The 19,325-nt window shown below is 33.8% G+C and overlaps 1 protein-coding gene across 5 annotated transcripts in view; it reads right to left on the bottom strand.

Moving 5' to 3' along the window:
- ZCWPW2 (zinc finger CW-type and PWWP domain containing 2) overlaps window positions 1-19,325 on the bottom strand; it is a 147,885-nt gene that overhangs the window by 39,421 nt on the left and 89,139 nt on the right. For all 5 annotated transcript variants that reach the window (XR_014135254.1, XM_081790134.1, XM_081790136.1 and 2 more), the window contains 2 exons: window positions 17,155-17,269; window positions 5,084-5,130 (listed from right to left, as the gene is read on the bottom strand). Coding sequence is in view for 4 of the 5 variants with exons in the window: in XM_081790134.1 (XP_081646260.1) it covers window positions 5,084-5,130; window positions 17,155-17,269 (162 nt within the window). In the remaining variant the exon portion in view is untranslated. The remainder of the gene's footprint in view (window positions 1-5,083; window positions 5,131-17,154; window positions 17,270-19,325) is intronic.

The following is a 19,325-nucleotide window of genomic DNA, read 5'->3' as shown; positions in this document are numbered from 1 at the left end:
TTCCTATTTCTAAGAAGAAATTAGAGAAGTACTAGGCATTTATTAAACAAGTACCTACTAAAATGTAGTAAACTCTATGCTGTTTTAATTGCTTTTCATGTTAATCTTTATAACAACCATACAAGGTAATTCTTATTGTTCCCAAATCAGAGATTAATCCAATGAGGCACAAAGATGTTAACTTGCCTAAGGTCACACAACTAAGTAGCAGAACTAGCCCTTGAAAGCAGATCTGGTTCATTCATAAGTTCCTACTCCTTCTACCGCAATATACTGTTTCCTGAATCTTTGTTTTTTATATTCAAACATCTCGCAGAACTGTAACAGGCAACACCATCAGCTACTCCACCCATCTTCCCCATACACTACTGTTTTTATTCTTTTATTTCTTTATTTCTTGGGCCAAGCGACCCAGATATTTACTCTGGTCTGCACAAGTCCTTTGACATTCTGAAAGTATTTACTGAGCTGTTATAAATATTTCATGGAATATTAGAGCAGGAAGGGACTTAGGAGAAAATCCAAATCTTCCCCTTCTTTTTTTTTTTTTTTTTGCAAGCGGAACTCAGAGGTAGGTGAGACTTACTCTAATTCTTTTTCACTCAGACTGCTGCCATTGGGCAGAGCAGTGGTCAGGTGAAAAGATGGGGCACCTTTACTACTCACCTCTATCTTAACATGTGGCTGAAGAGCTAAAAGAAGGGGCCTATGGGAATGGCAGAGGCTTGCAGATAGAGCTCTCATACTTACCCAAGAAGCACTTTCCTAATAGGCACTTAGGAACAGTATTCAAGGTGGGAACATTCTTATACCTTGGTTCAAACAGGTTGTAAAGACTGCCTCTACAACTCAGCACAGGCCAACACCTAACTTTGACAACTTATTCCTCAAGGTCATTTCATGATTCAAGGGAGGCAAGTGACACTGTGGTTAGCTTTAATCTATCAAGCCCATTTGGGGAATTTATCCTATAAAAATAATGGCATCAGTATTTTAAAATATATACATAAAGATGTTTATTAAAGCATTGCATGTAGCAGTATCAAACCACAACAGCAACTTGAAAAACTCCCAAACATTCATCAATATAGAGCTCACTGATTAAAACTGATATATCTGTTATGGTATGCTATGTAGAAGGCTAAAAACAGATCTGTATCTGCTTAAGTAGTTAAATCTGTAGAATAATATATATAATAAGATCTCATTGTTGTAAAAACAAGACAATCACAAAGCATTTATACATGTACATATATACCTCTGTTTATATAAATAAAGAAAATAGACTATTAAGACTTGCAACCCAGGGTAAGGGGCTGTACAGAAAACTACCTTACTTGTTTTTATCATTCATCTTTGTAATGTAGTTTTTGCAGTGGTGAACATCCCTATGCCTATTTTCTTTATTCATTAACCATAGACAACAATGATTACCTCACATAATTGTTGTTGAATCAAATGAAGTAACGTATGTGTATCCCTGGCCTTTGTAGGCACTTAATACATCATATTGTTATTTTTTTAAATTTTTATTTATTTAATTTTGAGAGAAAAGACAGAGCACGAGCAGGGGAGGGGCAGAGAGAGAGAAGGAGATACAGAATCTGAAGCAGGCTCCAGGCTCTGAGCTGTCAGCACAGAGCCTGACGCAGGGCTCCAACCCACGAATTGCGAGATCATGACCTGAGCCGAAGTCAGTTGCTTAACCGACTGAGCCACCCAGGCGCCCCAAAACAGTTCTATCTTTAAAAAAAATACTGTCTTCGATATCCATAGATCCAAATGTATAAAAAAATAAAAGCTACCATATTAGTTGAAATTAACACTCAAACTCTAATAGGACTAGCTTGCTAAACTTTAATAAGAACTAAGAAAAACTAAGATTAAGTAAAATTATCTAAGGAGCACTGTGGGTGTATGGCAAATTCCTTAACTTCTCTAACTATAAATGATCTCCTTTGTAAGATGATGATGATAATGTCTGCTATGCCTTCTTCCCAAATAATCTCAATATGTAAATATTTAAAGATAGATTTCTTATCACTATTGTAAAGTGTTTACAAATGGAAAGGGTAGCAATACTATGAAATATTTCTAAATGTTTATTTTTTTGAAATACAAACAGATCAATACATTTCATGTATCTGTGTTTAGTAATGTTTGATTTTAAGACTGCTAAAAATCATCTCAAATTTCCTATTACAGATTTATAAATGTTTTCCATGATTTCTCAGTAACTGCACTTCTATTCTTACAGCTAAATATATACTTAAATACATTACAATATGTTGAATAGAAAATAAGTAAATTATTCAATAATTTCAAGAACAATGTGTTTATTCCACTCCATAAAAAGCCTGCACTTGCATGCAGTTTCTTAACAATACAGTATTGTAAATGTAGATTCTCTTCCTTATGATTTTAACATTTTGTTTTCTCTAGCTTAATGTATTGTAAGAATATAGTATATATTACATATAACATACAGAAATCTGTATTAATCGATTATTTACGTTTTTAGTAAGGCCTTCAGTTGACAATAGCTATTAGTAGTTAAGTTTTGGGGGAGTCAGAAGTTATACATGGGTTTCTGACTATAGTGGTCAGTGCCCCAAACCTCTGTTGTTCAAGGGTCAATTGTATCTCTGTAGTTTGCTGAGTCTAGCAGCACATTCAAAAATCATGCCAAATGTTAGACAGTTTTTGTGAAATAGTTCTGTTCCATGCATTGCAAGATATCTAGTTTCCTTAACCTTTGGCCAACAAAATGCCCTGTATTCCCCAAATTACTATAACCCAAGACACTTCTACAAATTCCTAACATATCTCATAGGGAGATGTCTCTCAAATTATCTGTGTTAAAGGACGTTTTGTCCCTAATTTGCCTAAGATCTATACTTCTATACAAAATTAAAAACAGAAACAAGTTACTAGGAAAAAAGTGAAATAGAAAACAAATATAAAATGTAAGTTCTATTTTATCATTACATTCAACAGAAAAAATGACCCTGTGGAATTACAATACAAGTTTCTAAATGGTTCCTCTCATTTTTGGCTTTTATCTCATTGCAGACCAATAATAAATAGTTTGCAGACCAGCTCTGGTCCATGGACCACACTTTAAATAGCACTGTCCTAAAGACAGTAGTATAGCTTTCACTGAGAATCACTGGTAAAAATAAAACAGTATATAAAAATGTTAGTTATTATCCTTATCATTTTTTATTCTAAATATCCTTTAGCTGAGACTAAAATAAACAATTCTACCCACATTAACAATCCTATCTCAAAAATTCCTGTCTAAATCTTCAGACATACACACAAGTCCTATTTCCTCGTTTGTTTTTAAACGCTTATGTATTTATTTCGAGAGAGAGAGAGCGCACACTCCCGTGCAGGCAGGGGAGGGGCTGAGAGAAAGGGAGAGAGAGAATCCCAAGTAGACTCTGTGTTGTCAGCACAGAGCTCGATGTAGGGCTCAATTCCACAAACTGAGATCGTCCTGCGTCAAAATCAAGAGTTGGACGCTCAACCGACTGAGCCACCCAGGCACCCCTTCTTTCTTTTTTAAAAGGCAACCTTGTCTTCTATGATATTGACTTCCTCTCTGCAAAGGTGCAGCAACATTATTTAGCCAGTGAAAAGTACAGACTACTTTTACAAGTCAAAAAGCAGAAGAGTTGATTTTAAAAAGTCCCATGACCTATATACATACTCAGAATATAAAAACAACACTTACTTCCTTGCCTGTTCATCTATAGGTTTGTGTCCAACATCTTTTCTGTTCATCCAGGTTACACTCAACCTTTCCTGGGTCCACCCTGCACCAACACCACCATTCAACACAGGAAATACTACAGGGATAGGCTTTCCTTTCAATCACAGTTCTTTTTATGACACCAATATATTATTTGCCTAAAAGAATTTGTTTTAAGAATTGGCTCTTTCTCTTTTTTCAGTAGTGTCCTGTTAAGAATACTGTCACTTGAGGAGAATGTCAAAGGTTCATCCGAGGAGAATGTCAAAGGTTCATCCTATCCCAATCAAGTTTTGACAATAGGTAGAGTTAAACATCTCCCTGCACATACAAATTGATGTGTTAGAATTCTTTTAAAATGCTCTTGACTTCCCAAACTTTAGGGGTGCCAGGGTGGTTCAGTTGGTTAAGCGTCCAACTTCGGCTCAGGTCATGACCTCACAGTTCGTGAGTTCCAGCCCTGCCTTGGGCTCTGTGCAGACAACTCAGAGCCTAGAGCCTACTTCAGATTCTGTGTCTCCGTCTCTCTCTCTGCCCCTCCTCTGCTTGCACTCCATCTCTCTCTCTCCATCTCTCTCTCTCTCTCTCTCTCTCTCTCTCTCTCTCTCAAAAGTAAACATTAAAAAATAAAAAAAAAATTTATTCAAAGATTCTATGTTTAGATTTATACAAATGCCTGATACTGTTCTCAACTTCAAGGTAAAGTCCATATTAAGCTGTGAATTTTAATTATTTAAATCTTCCATGAGATTGCACACATTCCAATAACATGGTATACAAAAAATATTTTAGTATAGGAGAGTATGTTTGTGAAATACAACTTTTAAAAACATTTTTTTAATGTTTATTTATTTTTGAAAGACAGAGAGAGACAGAGCATGAGTGGGGGAGAAGCAGAAAGAAAGGGAGACACAGAACCCAAAGCAGGCTCCAGGCTGTGAGCTGTCAGCACAGAGCCTGACGTGGGGCGCAAACCCACAAACTGTGAGATCATGACCTGAGCTGAAGTCAGACACTTAACTGACTGAGCCACCCAGGCACCCCTGTATGTGAAATATAAATAAAAGCAATTACTTACTTGTTAACTTTAAATATTGCTATCATTCTAATTCCTCATAAGTCTGTAACACTGATGTCAGTAATCATAAAAATTAAATTTCTAGTGTTAACCTAAAAAAGGAAAAATGCACTCAACTAACATTTAGAAGAAAATACTGATTATATGTCATTTTGCTTTTAAATATTAATTCAATTTTCTTTTAAAAATAGCTTTAATCAAATGGAATTTGAAGTCTGCATATTTTATATAATGAAACATGATCTTACCCTTTTCTTGGCTACCACAGCAACTTTGCCATCTGCTTTGGATTTATCTGTAAGATAATAAAGTATGGCTGTTTCAAAAAAAGTGCCTACACTCCTGTTCAAATAAATGCAACATTATACAGTTAGAATTTTCTACTTTCTCATGCTGTGATATGTGTTTTCAATGATTTTTTAATCATAATGCTATTAAACTCAACTTCTCCAAGTTGAGTATAACAAAATAATCCAAAGGTAATAATATCAGGGATCCGCATAGTTATTTGACAAGCCTCCTCCCTTAAATCTAATTGGTTGGCTGGATGTTTCCAAGTTAGCAACCAGTGTATCTTATTCCAGGTTCTGGTCAGCTAATGTGCTCTGGAGTATACAGGACCTGGAATGAAATCCCAGCTATCTCCACTTGCACATCTACTCTATGCCAGACATGGATAAAGGCCTTACATAGACAATCTCTTATTTAAACCTCATGATAAACTTGCAAAAAAGTATGTAGTCCATTTCCCAGCTAAGAAAGTTAAGGCTAAGTACCCTGCCTGAGGCCATGCAGTGGGGCAAGACCCACCTGACTGCAAGTGTTTAATCTTTATGTCTGCAGCTTCCATGCAGGACCCTTAAGCAACACTCAGCAAGGAGGATGATAAACAAATAGCACGTAGAAAACTATGTTAAGATATAATTTTGATATATGTAAAACTGTGCGTGTGAATTAGTAAAACTTATTGGCAATAATAATTAAGAAATTGTATTTTTTATGGGTTCAATGTAGAATTCCAACGAAATGAGTTGTACATAAATTTTTATTCACACATATGTTTTATTAACCTTAATATTGTGGTAATGAAAAATGAAGAGAATTATGGACATTAATAATAAGGTTTTAGGGTTACATTTAACATTAAAAAATACCCCAAAATTTAATTTATCAATGTAGGACTATAATTCACAATGAAAACTTAAAACAAACAAAGAGAATAAATATCCATGGATGTGAGAGTAAATAAATGCTGCCTATCTAAAAGCAAATTTTGCAGTAAAAATTATTGGCATAAAGCATACAAATCCAGAGAAGCAGGTTATTATATTTATGTCTATAATTAGTTGGCCACATGTAAACTGTCCTCTTTCCTATGTTCAGCTGTGTGCTTGAAATAATCCCTTCTTCTGGAATACCCTTTTTCTCCCCACTGATGAATGTATAAGACCATCCACTGTCACAGAAAATTCTTCCAACTAGGAGAAATAACCACCTTTGTTGCAAAACCACAGTCATGACAGGACACAGAACTTTCTTCCTTGTCTTATGGTTACTTCTATATACGGTCAAAGCACCCTACAAGACTAGAACGTGCCTTAAAGTCAGGGGCCAAGTTTTGTATGCAGTAGGTGCTCAATTTTTTTTATAATTAATAAATGTACATGTATCTTATTCAAAATCTCACATGGATCTGAAATACACATTTTACCTGAACAAATTAATATAACTTATGAGTTAAAATACATAGAACATTTACATGGTGTAAGTGACTATACTAGACAATGTAAGATATAAAACACCATATATGTTCTCAGACCCTTAGTTTCTTTATTGATAAACCAGGAGTAATAATTATTACCTTATTGGTATATTGTGAGATTCAAGTAACAGAATTTATGTAAATAAAACTCCTAAAACAATGTGTGGTAGATAATAGATTATTAACAATGTTCTTTTACAATTAGCTAATAAAGACATTCTGGGGTATGGGTGCATGTGTGTGAGAGACAGAGAGACAGAGACAGATACAGAGAGATCTTAACCCTTGCAATACTAGGAAAAATAGGTTAGTGATTATACATGTCACTGTTGTATCATCTTGTTAAGTGATTCCATCATTCCACCATTTAAATAATTGTTTTAGTCTTTTTAACATAGTTGGGAATAAACTGATGAGTAATGATAAAATAGCAAAGATTAGTAAAATTCCATAATGCATTTCAGATTTACAAAAGAGCCCTGATGATAATTACAAGATAGAATAAATTTTGTTGTATCTAAAATTTTTTTTCTCTTTCTTCTTTTGAAGACCTCTAATAACAATGAAACTCATGATGAAATATCAATCTGTACATGCAGTTGAAAATGCACATAAAAGAAACTCAAAACTAAAATTGGATCCAATGGACCCTGGTCATATACTGGTCTTTTTTCCAGTTAGTGAAAAAAGAATACAATTTTGTTATTTTTCTCCTCAAAATATACATCATTCTTATGTAAAATTTCCAGTAGGGAGACACATTTGGAACAGAAATATCCAAACTGTTGTTCAAGGAACTTTTTATGTTGAAACGTTGCACAACCATCTCCCAGTGCAATATAGAAGTGTTTCGGGGGGTAACAACAGCCACTCTGATTTTCAAAGGGATTTGCCAAAGGGAAAGTCTGATGTAATGCCGAAAAACATTACAATCATTAGCAATTTTCCTATTAATAACAGTAGGTCCGTGTTCAACTTCAGCAACATTAAACACTTTCTAAGAGCTGAATTTTCCCTAGTGAGAAAGGTTTAATTTCCTCCCTTCAGAAATCTCTGCATGTAGGGACCCTCACACAGAGTGAAAAGCAGTTAACAGGAAATGTAGATTTGGATAATTAAAAGGGCCTTCACTCCTCTTCTGGGCTACATCCATATCATCGTTTTAAAGTGCAAAAGAGGAGCTGCAGGTAGAAAATGAAAATGTTCCGAATCAGTAGAGGTGGTTATGCCTCATGACTCATAACAGATGTTAAATTTTTTTTATTTACAACCGTATTAGAAAGGAGTACAAATATTAACATAAATCAGTGGCTTCTTTTTTAAAAAAAATATTTTTTAAAGCTTATCCATTGATGGCCTCAGAAAATCTGTTAGTATATGCTTCTTTAAAGGTGACAGCTGAAAGCATGTTCTTAAAAAGGTAGAGGATATTCCAGTTTCCGATCTGGCATGTAAAGAGCTTAGAAGTCACACTCCATCCTCACAACAGGTAAAAAGCTGAACAAATTGAAAATCAATAACTCTTCTTAGATCCCTTAGAGAAATGAGGTCACAGGGCAAACCGCGGCCCCCAAATTTGGAGAGACAGGTGAATACAAAGAATCACAACTTAATGGAGCAGAAACCTCCACAGGAACTAGTGCTGGGGTAGGAACACATGAACTGTAATTGATGAATTGCTGGAGCCTCAATGTGAACAAGCCTGAGAGAGAAAAATTCTTGGGGGACCCAGTCATGCAGGAGGGAGGCACACTTTTATGCATTTACCTCCAGGAGCTATATCGGGCTCTCATAATAAAGACTGGAGAAAAACACCTTTGCGCTTCCTCAGTGGGAAGAAAAAAGTAACCATTTTGAAATATGCCAGAGCATTCAGTTCTTAGCCGTTTGCTTTGAAGAGAAACTATTTTACCAGAGCTTAACCTATTCTGGTTTTCTCTGAGCCTGACCAATTAGTGGGGGAGGGAAATACCCAAATCAAGCATTCTATGGTTTTCCACGCAAGGGAAGGGAAATACCAACTCGGGATCCCCTCTATCCATTATGTACCACGTAAGGGGGTGAAAAAAAATGGGAAGCACTTGTACAGTTCAAAGCCCAGGACTAAGACCTAATCATAGAACTATAGAATGCTTGGAGCATCTGGGTGACTCAGTTGGTTAGGATTCAACTCTTGATCTTGGCTCAGGTCATGGTCTAATGGTTCATGAGATTGAGCTCCGTGTCAAGCTCTGTACTGACAGTGCAGAGCCTGCTTGGGATTCTCTCTCTCCCTCTCTCTCTCTCTCTGCCCCCCACCTCACACTAGCACTCTCTCAAAACAAACAAACAAACAAACAAATATAGAATGCCTTCCCTAGTCCCACATGCCTTACCACTACACTGCTAAAGGTCTCACTACCACAGTTTCTGTTACCTGGTACATCATGTTTGTCTTTCCACAAAAAATACAAAGCATACGAAAAGCAAAAAACAGTCTGAAGTGACAGAGCAAGTATCAAAAGCAGACCCATGTATGTCAGAGATGTTGGAATGATCAGATTGTGAATTTAAAACAAGTACGCTTAATACAGTAAGGGCTTTAGCGTTAGAAGTAGGCAACATTCAAGAACAAGTGGGTATTGTAAGTAGAGACATGGAAATTCTAAGACATAATAAAAAAGAGGTGCTGGGGATTAAAAATGCTGTAACAGAAATGAAGAATACCTTTGACAGGTTTTACCACTAGATTGGACGCAGTTGAGGAAAGAATCTGTGAGCTTGAGGATATATTAATAGAAACTTCTAAAACTGAAAGCAAAGAGAAAAAAGATTGGAAAACAAAAGAACAGAATATCCAAGATCAATGGGAAAACCACAAAAGTATAATATATGTGTAATGGGAATACCAGACAGAAAAGAAAGAGAAAGGAACAGAAGAAATATTGGAAGCAATAATGACTGAGAATTTCCCCTGATTTAACGTCAGATACCGAATAATGATCCAGGAAGCTCAGAGAACAAGCAGTATAAATGCCAAAGGTAAGCAGTAAGCAAAGATAAAGGAAAATTATTGAAAGAAGACTGGGGGAGGGTGGTGTGCCTTATCTGTAAAGGAGCAGATAGAATTTCATCCAATTCTCCTCAGAACCTGTGAGAACAAGAGGAGAATGAGTGAAATAATTAGTGTTGTGAGAGAAAAACCCACCAAATTAGAATTCAGTACCCTGTGAAATTATCCTTCAAAAATAAAGGCATATATATTTTGTCAGGCAAAGAAAAATTGAGGGAATTTGTTACCAGTAGATTTACCTTACAAGAAATGTTAAAAGAGAGAGGAAAATGATGTAGAGTAGAAACTTGTATCTACATAAAGAAAGGAACAGCATCAGGGAATGACTAAGTGAAGGTAAAATATAAACTTTTAATTTTCTTATTCTTTAACTGAAAACAATGTGTTCAAAATATTACTAATTAACGGCAACAATATGTTCGATTTAGGAAAACCATCTCCTTAAAAAGTTTTTTTTCTTAAAGAAACTTAAAAAGAAAGCATAATTGATATGCTAAGAAAGAAAACAGAATTATATAAAATGTTCAATTAAACTACAAAAGGCAGAAAAAGAGTGAAAGAAAAAATAGGAGCAAAGAAAAACAAATGGAAAACAGTAACACATATGGTAGCTATTAATTCAACTATATCAATAACTATTTTAAATTTCAGTGTCTAATTATACCAATTAAAAAACAAAGACTGTTAGAGTGGATCAACTATATGCTGTCTACAAAAAAACTCACTTTAACTACAAAGACACACAGAGGTTAAAAGTAGAAAAATAGAGATATAGCATGTTAACACTAATTAAAAGAAAGCTATATTAATTTCAGACAGAGAATGCTTCAGAGCAAGGAAAGTTATCAGGGATAAAGAGAATATTAATTAATAATACAGTGGTTACTACTCCAAGAAGACATAATGATTATTAATATAAATGTGGCTAACAACAGTGTCAAAGCATGTAACACAAAAATTGATAGAACTCAAGGAAAATACATAGACCCATTATGATAATTAGAGACTTTATCAGAAATGAGCAGGTCCAGAAGGCAGAAAATCAGTCAGAACATACAGTAGTTCCCCTTTATCTGTAGAGGGTATGTTCCAAGACCCCCAGTAGACACCTGAAACCATGGATAGTAGTAATAAAACCTATATATACTGATTTTTTCCTATATATACATAGTCCTGATACAGTTTAATTTATAAGTTAGGCAGGGTAAGAGATCTTAATACAATAGAATAATTATAACCATATGCTCTGATAAAAATTATGTGAATGTGGTCTCTCAAAATCTCTTATTGTAATGTACTCATCCTTCTTGTTACATGAGATAAAATGCCTGCATGATGAGATGAAGTGAGGTGAATGACAGAGGCACTGTGACATACTGTTACGCTACTACTGACCTTCTGATGAAACATCAAAGGAGGATCACCTGCTTCTAGGCCACAGCTGATAACTAAACGGATAACTAAAACTGTAGAAAGTGAAACTGCATATAAGAGGAAACTGTTGTACTTTGAACTCAACACCATCAATCAACTGAATATAATCTACACCTACAGACTACAACCTCAGTAGCAGAATACACATTCTTCTCATGCTCACTTGGAACATTCACCAAGATTGACTATGTTTTGGGCCATAAAATACTCCCTAACTCACTTCTGAAAACAGATATCATACAATAGTCTGCTCTCAGACCACAGTGGAATTAAACTAGATAACAAAACAAAACAAAACAAACAAAAAAACCCCAGAAAGATAACTATAAAACCCTCTAAATACTTGGAGATTAAACAACACATTTCTAAATAACATATGGGTCAAAAAACAAATCTTAAGAGAAATTTTAAAATACTTTGGACTAAATGAAAATGAAAATAAAGTTTATGAAAATTTGTAAGATGCAGTAAAAGCAGTATTTAGAGAGGAATTTACAGCATTAAAATGTGTATATTATGAAAAAACAAAGACCCAAAATCAATAAACTAAGCTTCCATCTTAGGAAACTAGAAAAAGAAAAGCAAGTTAAAATATGAAGTATGCACAAAAAATAAAAATTAGGGCAGAAACCAATGAGATTGAAAACAGGAAATCAATTGAGGAAATAAAACCAAAAGCTGTTTCTTTGAAAAGATCAATAAAAATAAGACACTAGCCAGGCTAACTAGAAAAAAAGGAGAGAAAACATAAATTACTAACATCAAAAATTAAAGAGAGGGCATCATTACAAATGTGAAGATATTAAAAGGATAATAAAAGGAAATGCTGTCAATAACTCTATGCCCACAAATCTGATACCTAGATGAAATGGACCAATTCTTTAAAAGACGTAATCTGTCAAAAGTCACACAAGAATAAACAATCTAAGAAGCCTATATCTTTTTATAACATTGAATCAATATAATAACCTTACAAAACAAAAACACCAAGCCCAGATGGGTTCACTGGTGATTTCTACCAAATATTTATGGAAGAAATTATAGCAATTCTCTATAAGCTCTTCCAGAAGATAGAAGCAGGGGGAATACTTCCTAATTCATTCACTGAGGCCAGTATAACAAAACCAAACAAAGACATTACAAGAAAACTACGGACCAATTTCTCTAATGAACATAGATGCAAAATTCTCAACATACTACAAATCAAATCTAACAATGTATAAAAAGAATTATACACCATAAGCAAGTGAGATTTATCTGAGGTATACGAGGCTGCTTCAACAATCAAAATCAATTAACGTAATCAATGACATCAGTAGGTTAAAAAAGAAAAGTCAAATATGATCATATCAGTTGTGCAAATAAAGCACTTAACAAAATCCAACATACCCATGCATGATAAAAATTCCCAGCAAACTAGGAATAAAGGGAAACATCCTCAATTTGATAAGGAGAATCTATAAAAATCCTACAGCTGACATCATACTCAATAGTAAGAAGCTCAAAGCTTTTTCCCTAAGATTAGGAATAAGTCAGAGATGTTTCTGCCTCAGAACTCTTTTCAATATTGTACTGGAACTCCTAATTAATGCAATAAGGGGGAAAAAAGGAAGAAGAGTATAGATCGAGAAATAATAAAACTGCCTTTCTCAGTAGATGACATGAATATCTATGCAGAAAATCCAAAAAATCAAGAAAAATACTCCTGGAACAAATAAGTGATTATTGCAAGGTTGTAGGGCACAAGGTTAATACACAAAAGTCAATCACTTTCCTATTTACCAGCAATTAAAAAGTAGGATTTGAAATTAAGAACACATTACCATTTACACTAACACCCCCCAAATGAAATACTTAGGCATAAATTTAACAAAAGATGGACAAGATTATATGAGGAAAACTACAAAACTCTGATGAACAAAATGAAAGAACTAAATAATGTGGATATATTTCATATTTATGGATGGGGAGTCTCAATATTGTCAAGATGTCAGTTCTTCCCAACTTGATCTATAGATTCAGTACAATCTCAATGAAAATCCCAACAAGTTATTTTGTGGATATCAACAAACTGAATCTAAAGTTTATATGAATAGACAAAGATACAGAATAGCCATCACAATATTGAAGGACAGTCAGAGGACTTCATCCTACCTGACTTCAAAACTTACTCTAAAGCTACAATAATCAAGACAGTGTAATATTGGGAAAAGAATAACAAATAGATCAATGGAACAGAATAGACCGCCCAGAAACAAACTCTATAAATATAGTCAACTGATCTTTTACAAAAGAGCAAAGACAATATAATGAAGAAAAGTGTTTTCAATAACTGGTGTTGAACAACTAGATGTCTATGTGCCAAAAATGGATCTAGATCTAGACCTTACACCTTTCATAAAAATTAACTCAAAATCACACATCTAAATGAAAAATGCAAAACCATAAAACTCCTAGAGGGTAACACAGGAGAAAATGTAGATGACCTAGGATATGCTGATGACTTTAGATATAACATCAAAGGCAAGGCCCATGAAAGAAATAATTAATAAGTTGGACTTCATTAAAATTAAAATGTATGCTCTGAAAAATGCACTGTCAAGAGAATGAGAAGATAATCCAGAGTGAGAAAAAAATATTTGCAAAATACATACCTGACAAAAGGACTGTTATTTGAAATATACAAAGAACTCTTAAAAGTCAACAAGATGAACAATTGAATTAAAAAGCAGGCAATGAAGAGACACCACAGCAAAGAAGATTTATAGATGGCAAATAAGCATATGAAAGCATGTTCATCATCATTGTATGTCATTTTCTAATGACATTTAATTGCAAATTAAAACACCACTGCAGACCTATTAAAATGGCCAAAATCCAGAACACTGACAACACCAAATTCTGGCAAGTATGTGGGGCAACAGGAACTGTCATTCATTTCTGGTAGGAATGTAAAAATTATGCAGCCACTTTGGAAGATAGTTTGGCAGTTTCTTATAAAACTAAACATACCCTTACCATATGATTCAGCAATTGTGTTCCTTGGTAGTTACCCAAATGAGCTGAAAACTTATGTGCACAAAAAAACCTATGTTGCATGTTTATGGCAGCTTTATTCATAATTGTCAAAACCTAGAAACAACCAAGATGTCCTTCCGTTGGTGAACGGATATATAAACTGTATTACATACAAACAATGGACTATTTTCAGTGCTAAAGAATCTACAGACATGGAGAAACGTAAACACATATTACTAAGTAAAAGAAGTCAATCTGAAAAGGCTACATACTGGATGACTCCAACTATATGATGTTCTGGAGCCTAAAAAGATCAGTGGTTGTGAGGTGTTGGCAGAGGGGTAGGAGTGGGGGAGAAATGAACATGTGGAACACAAAATTTTTAGGCCAGTGAAACAATTCTGTATGATACTACAACGGTGAATACACATCATCATACATTCGTCAAAACCCGTAGAATGTACAACACAAAGAGTGAACCTTAATGTAAACTCTGAATTTTGGGTGATAATGATATGTCAGTGTTGGTTCATGCTTCTCTGGGGCCAGAAGTTGATAGTGAAGATACTGTATGGGTATAGGGCAGGGTATTATGGGAACTCTGTACTTACTGCTTAATTTTTCTGGGAACCCGAAATTTTGCTGCTCTAAAAAATAAAGTTTATTTAAAACAAAACAAAACAATTCTAGGAAAAAAAAGGTAGAAATAGGAACATCCACTCTAAGATGTAAAGCATGTAAGAAAATATTAATCCTACAAATAACACAAAATCCTAAAGCTAAATTATAAAGAGACTATATGGATAATACCCTACTCATTTTAAAAATACAATTATAATGAATGTTCCTACATAAGAAAAATCTTTCTATACTCAGAAAAAGAATCACTTACTCGGAGTAATAGTTAATATAACAAAAAACAGGGGAACTGAATTATGTGGACAGGACTTTGAAATCTCTTACAGTATGAGCAGGTCTGTATTTTTTACATATCATTTACTGACCCGGCAGATTTCAACACTGAAAGAGTTGCATCAAACATAATAGTATGTCAATGTCTGCAGTGTAGGGAGAATTCAGGCCAAGAAATTAGGAGTCATTATTTCTGGGTTGGAAAAATAAATTTTGGGGTGAAGAAATTCTCAAAGTTGTTGGGATGAAATAAGTTGTTTGCCTCTAAACTACTCACCTTTTGTAAAATATCTGAATAATGGCTATTTATGTCTCAAAACCACTTTTGAACAAAGTAAGAAGCTGGATACGTACGAGAATTCACCCTAGAAGCTAAGCAAGGACTATATTGTCTCTTTTGGAGACAGTAAAGAGTGAGTCTGAAGTGAGCGAGCCTCTTATGGCAAAGACTGAATTCCTGCCAAGTCTCTTCATGCCCCCCATCTACAAACGTAGATGACTTAGGTTGCTAATGACTTCAGATAGAACATCAAAAGCAAGGGCCACAAAAGAAATAATTAGTAAGTTGGACTTCATTAAAATTAAAAGTTCTGCTCTGCAAAATACACTGTCAAGAGAATCAGAAGATAATCCAGAGTGAGAGAAGTATTTGCAAAATACATATCTGACAAAGGGCTGTTATCTGAAATACACAAAGAACTCTTAAAACTCAACAATAAGATGAACAAAATGAAAGTCTCTAGGCATGGATTCTCTACATTCAGACTGAATTACATCAATTTCTGCATGCAAAAATCATCAGTTTTTCAGCAAAAAAATGGTCTGCTACAAAACCAATGAGAAATAACCCCTCTCCATAGACTCTGGACAAGTAAGAATGCCAAAGGACCCAGACGTTAATACTCCAGCACCCACAACAATGACAAAGACACAGTTCCATATTTATTGAAAGAGTGTATCCATTGCTAGTGTGAAATGGCTGTAATATAATTTTAAAAAATAACTGACTATATTAGTTTACAGCATTTATATTAAAAAACCCTAAAACCCTAAATATTTCAAAGTTTATTTTGGTTACACAAGAAAAATGTATAATCCATGAAAAGAATAAAATTGCATTTGTGACAATACAGTGAGTTCAACCTTTACTGCTAATAAACAGAGACATTATATTTTCAGCACAAGGAATAAAAATCACATTCATGGTAATAAATGTCCCTTTTCCCAGTTTCAGAGTAAACCAGAGTAATGTGCTTGTCATTCTTTTCCACTGTTTTTAAATCTACTTATTTCCTTTAAAATCTAAACCTAGATAGCTGGGTTAATATTTAAATTTTTCTTAAATAAAATATTTTCACCTATAAGTTTTTTAAAATATATATTAAGCTTCTCCAAGGGAGGAAAAAAATACCACTCTTACTTTCAAATTCAGTCAGCACTGAAGGCCAGATCCTTCCATAATCTTTAGAACTGAAGGTGATAAGTTATTATCGCTAAGCAGCAAAATTTAAAAACATATTTAAATTTATTGAAAATCATCATTTTTATGTGAAATCACATTCAGAGTTAAAAATGTATCCTACCTACTATAATCATTATGATGAATTCATTTAAAAAGCTATCTATACACCATAATATTGATGATTCAAAAGAACTTTCTTTGAAAATGACCTGAAATCTTACCATATTTTTTTACCTAATTAAAAAAAAAAAGTTGATGATGGTTTTTATCTCTGCCTTGAATGTGTTCACAAATAAAACATTTTGAAAAATACTTTGGTCTGAAATAAAACAGCACATGCAAATGAAAGTGTCATCCTAGAAATATATTTTAAAGACATAGCTTCTAATTGTGAAATATGATACTTTGAAACACATAAAAGAACTTACGTAGATAGTCTAAGAGTAAAGAAGATGATAGAAGCGTTAATTAAAACCCTTGCATTTAAATAGAGTGTATGCTTAGTTTCAGAGGGTGAAATACATACTATTAATCCATAGAAAACCAATTTTTCAGTGGACAAAGATATATCCTATCCCTATGAAAAGAATATTTTTTAAATGTGCAAATATATTTCAGAAAGCATGCATCTGAATAAATCCTCATTTGGGGGTGGTAAAGAATAAAAAAACTCAAATACCCTGTTTGGATAGGCGGCACACTTCCAGTCTTCGCTCGTGAGAATGTCCATAGAGAAGGTATGCTTCTTGTAGTGCACTTTTATACCATTTCTTTTTCTTCGTACATGTTCCTAGCTAAAGAAACACAGAAAAATAATGACTCATTTCTAAATGTATAATTTTGTTTTAATATCTACGTGATTTAGCTATTGAGCTGAAATTAACCCGATTTAAGCATTGTAACATACATTATGTAGACTTTGGTATATAATTATTATTTCATTATTAGAGTATAGCAAAGTTGTGGGAATGTTGTACATTAAAAGACAAAGGGAGGGGCGCCTGGGTGGCGCAGTCGGTTAAGTGTCCGACTTCAGCCAGGTCACGATCTCGCAGTCCGTGAGTTCGAGCCCCGCATCAGGCTCTGGGCTGATGGCTCGGAGCCTGGAGCCTGTTTCCAATTCTGTGTCTCCCTCTCTCTCTCTGCCCCTCCCCCATTCATGCTCTGTCTCTCTCTGTCCCAAAAATAAATAAAAAACGTTGGGAAAAAAAAAAAAAAAAAAAAGACAAAGGGTTAGATTCTTGATTCACTAAGATAATATTTTAATATAATTCCTCTCACATTTAAAAAGTTACAAAAAGTTATGACCGCCAATGTAACAAAGTAGTCAGTATTAATATATTTTGTTAGCGTAATTTGATTCTCTTTTAAGTAACATAACAGTGATACTGAAGTGGTATAAACTGAAAAGCCAAGTTTCTTATTGTAAGAAAATTAATTCCATTCACATCCAGTTTTGAGTTATGGCAGAAAAGTGACCTATTCATACAAGTTCCTTAAACTTTTGCCCCAATTTCTTCATCTCTAAAATGTGGATACTAATCATAAAGTTTCAGAAGTAATAAATGAAATAACAGATGACAGTTTTCTGGCATAGCAAGCACTCAATCAATGTTATTCTACTTGAATTCAGTACTTTTTCTACATGTAATTTATTTTTACAGAAATTTTTAAAGAGAAAAACAGAGTCAAAGAATCTCTAGGTTAAAAATGACTTTAAAAATTATCTGACTCACTAATTTTTCCATTGTTATTTTAGAACTTGACTAAAAAGTTTTTTTTAAGATTTTGTCTTTAAGTAATCTCCACACCCAACGTGGGTCTTGAATTTACAGTCTTGAGATCAAGAGTTACGTACTCTACCGACTGAGCCAACTAAGCATCCAAGAATCTGCCTAAAAAACTTTTTACAATATTTTTAAATGTTACAAATTATAAAATTCATACCACCATTTTCTTTTTTGGAAGTTTACCATAAAAAAAATACAGGCTTTTATTCTATTATTCCACATTTACCACTTGCATACAATAATCATATCTTTATCTCAGATACATAATTTACTCCTTATACAGAAATGTAAATCTATATAACACCTATATTTAATTCATTTAGAGAATGAAACTATCCATATATTTAAAGCTCTTCTCAAACTCCACCTTATTCTTGGAGTCCCCAAATTAATATCAACTATCTGTTCCTGTTACACTTAATATTTTCATTTAATCATTCACTACATTCTGAGTTGTATTATAGTTATTTGTATTCATGACTGCCCCTACCCATAAAATGAAAATCCCTGAAGACAGAGGCAATAAATAATATTTCATCTTTCTATCCTCCATAGTACCCACTTGCCTAATCTCACCGCATATTATGTAAGCATTCCGAAAGTGCTTGTTAAATTGCATGTTGTTCTAGACAATGATTTATTTTATAAAAGGGAGTCAAAGAATATAATGAAACAAAAACCTACTTTTTTTTTTCAAAAACCTACTTTTGTGCACAGAATATTTAAATTTCATTCATTAGTTTCACAGAAAAAGAGTTAGGCAGATACAATTTAATAGACATTAGAAAATTTAAACTAAGAATATCTAACTTAGTATCTGCATGTTTAAGATATTTCTGCAGCTCTAATGTTATGGTGCTAAATAAGAAATCAGTGAAAAACAGCCTAGAAGCTGATATGGCACTAAACAATTGATGTTAAGAAAATTTCTTGAGAAAAATCAATACTATAGATAGCTAAAGTAAACTTCGGTGAGTTTGGGGAACCAAAAAGCTTTTTTAAAAACTTGTGTCTGAGATTCTTTAAGAATTTATCAGTAAGTATGTGCCATCTAGTGGTA

This window comes from Panthera onca, chromosome C2 (assembly GCF_046562875.1).
Source record: "Panthera onca isolate mPanOnc1 chromosome C2, mPanOnc1 haplotype 2, whole genome shotgun sequence".
NCBI classification, from domain to species: Eukaryota; Metazoa; Chordata; class Mammalia; order Carnivora; family Felidae; genus Panthera; species Panthera onca.
This window is presented reverse-complemented; position numbering and strand designations above follow the sequence as displayed.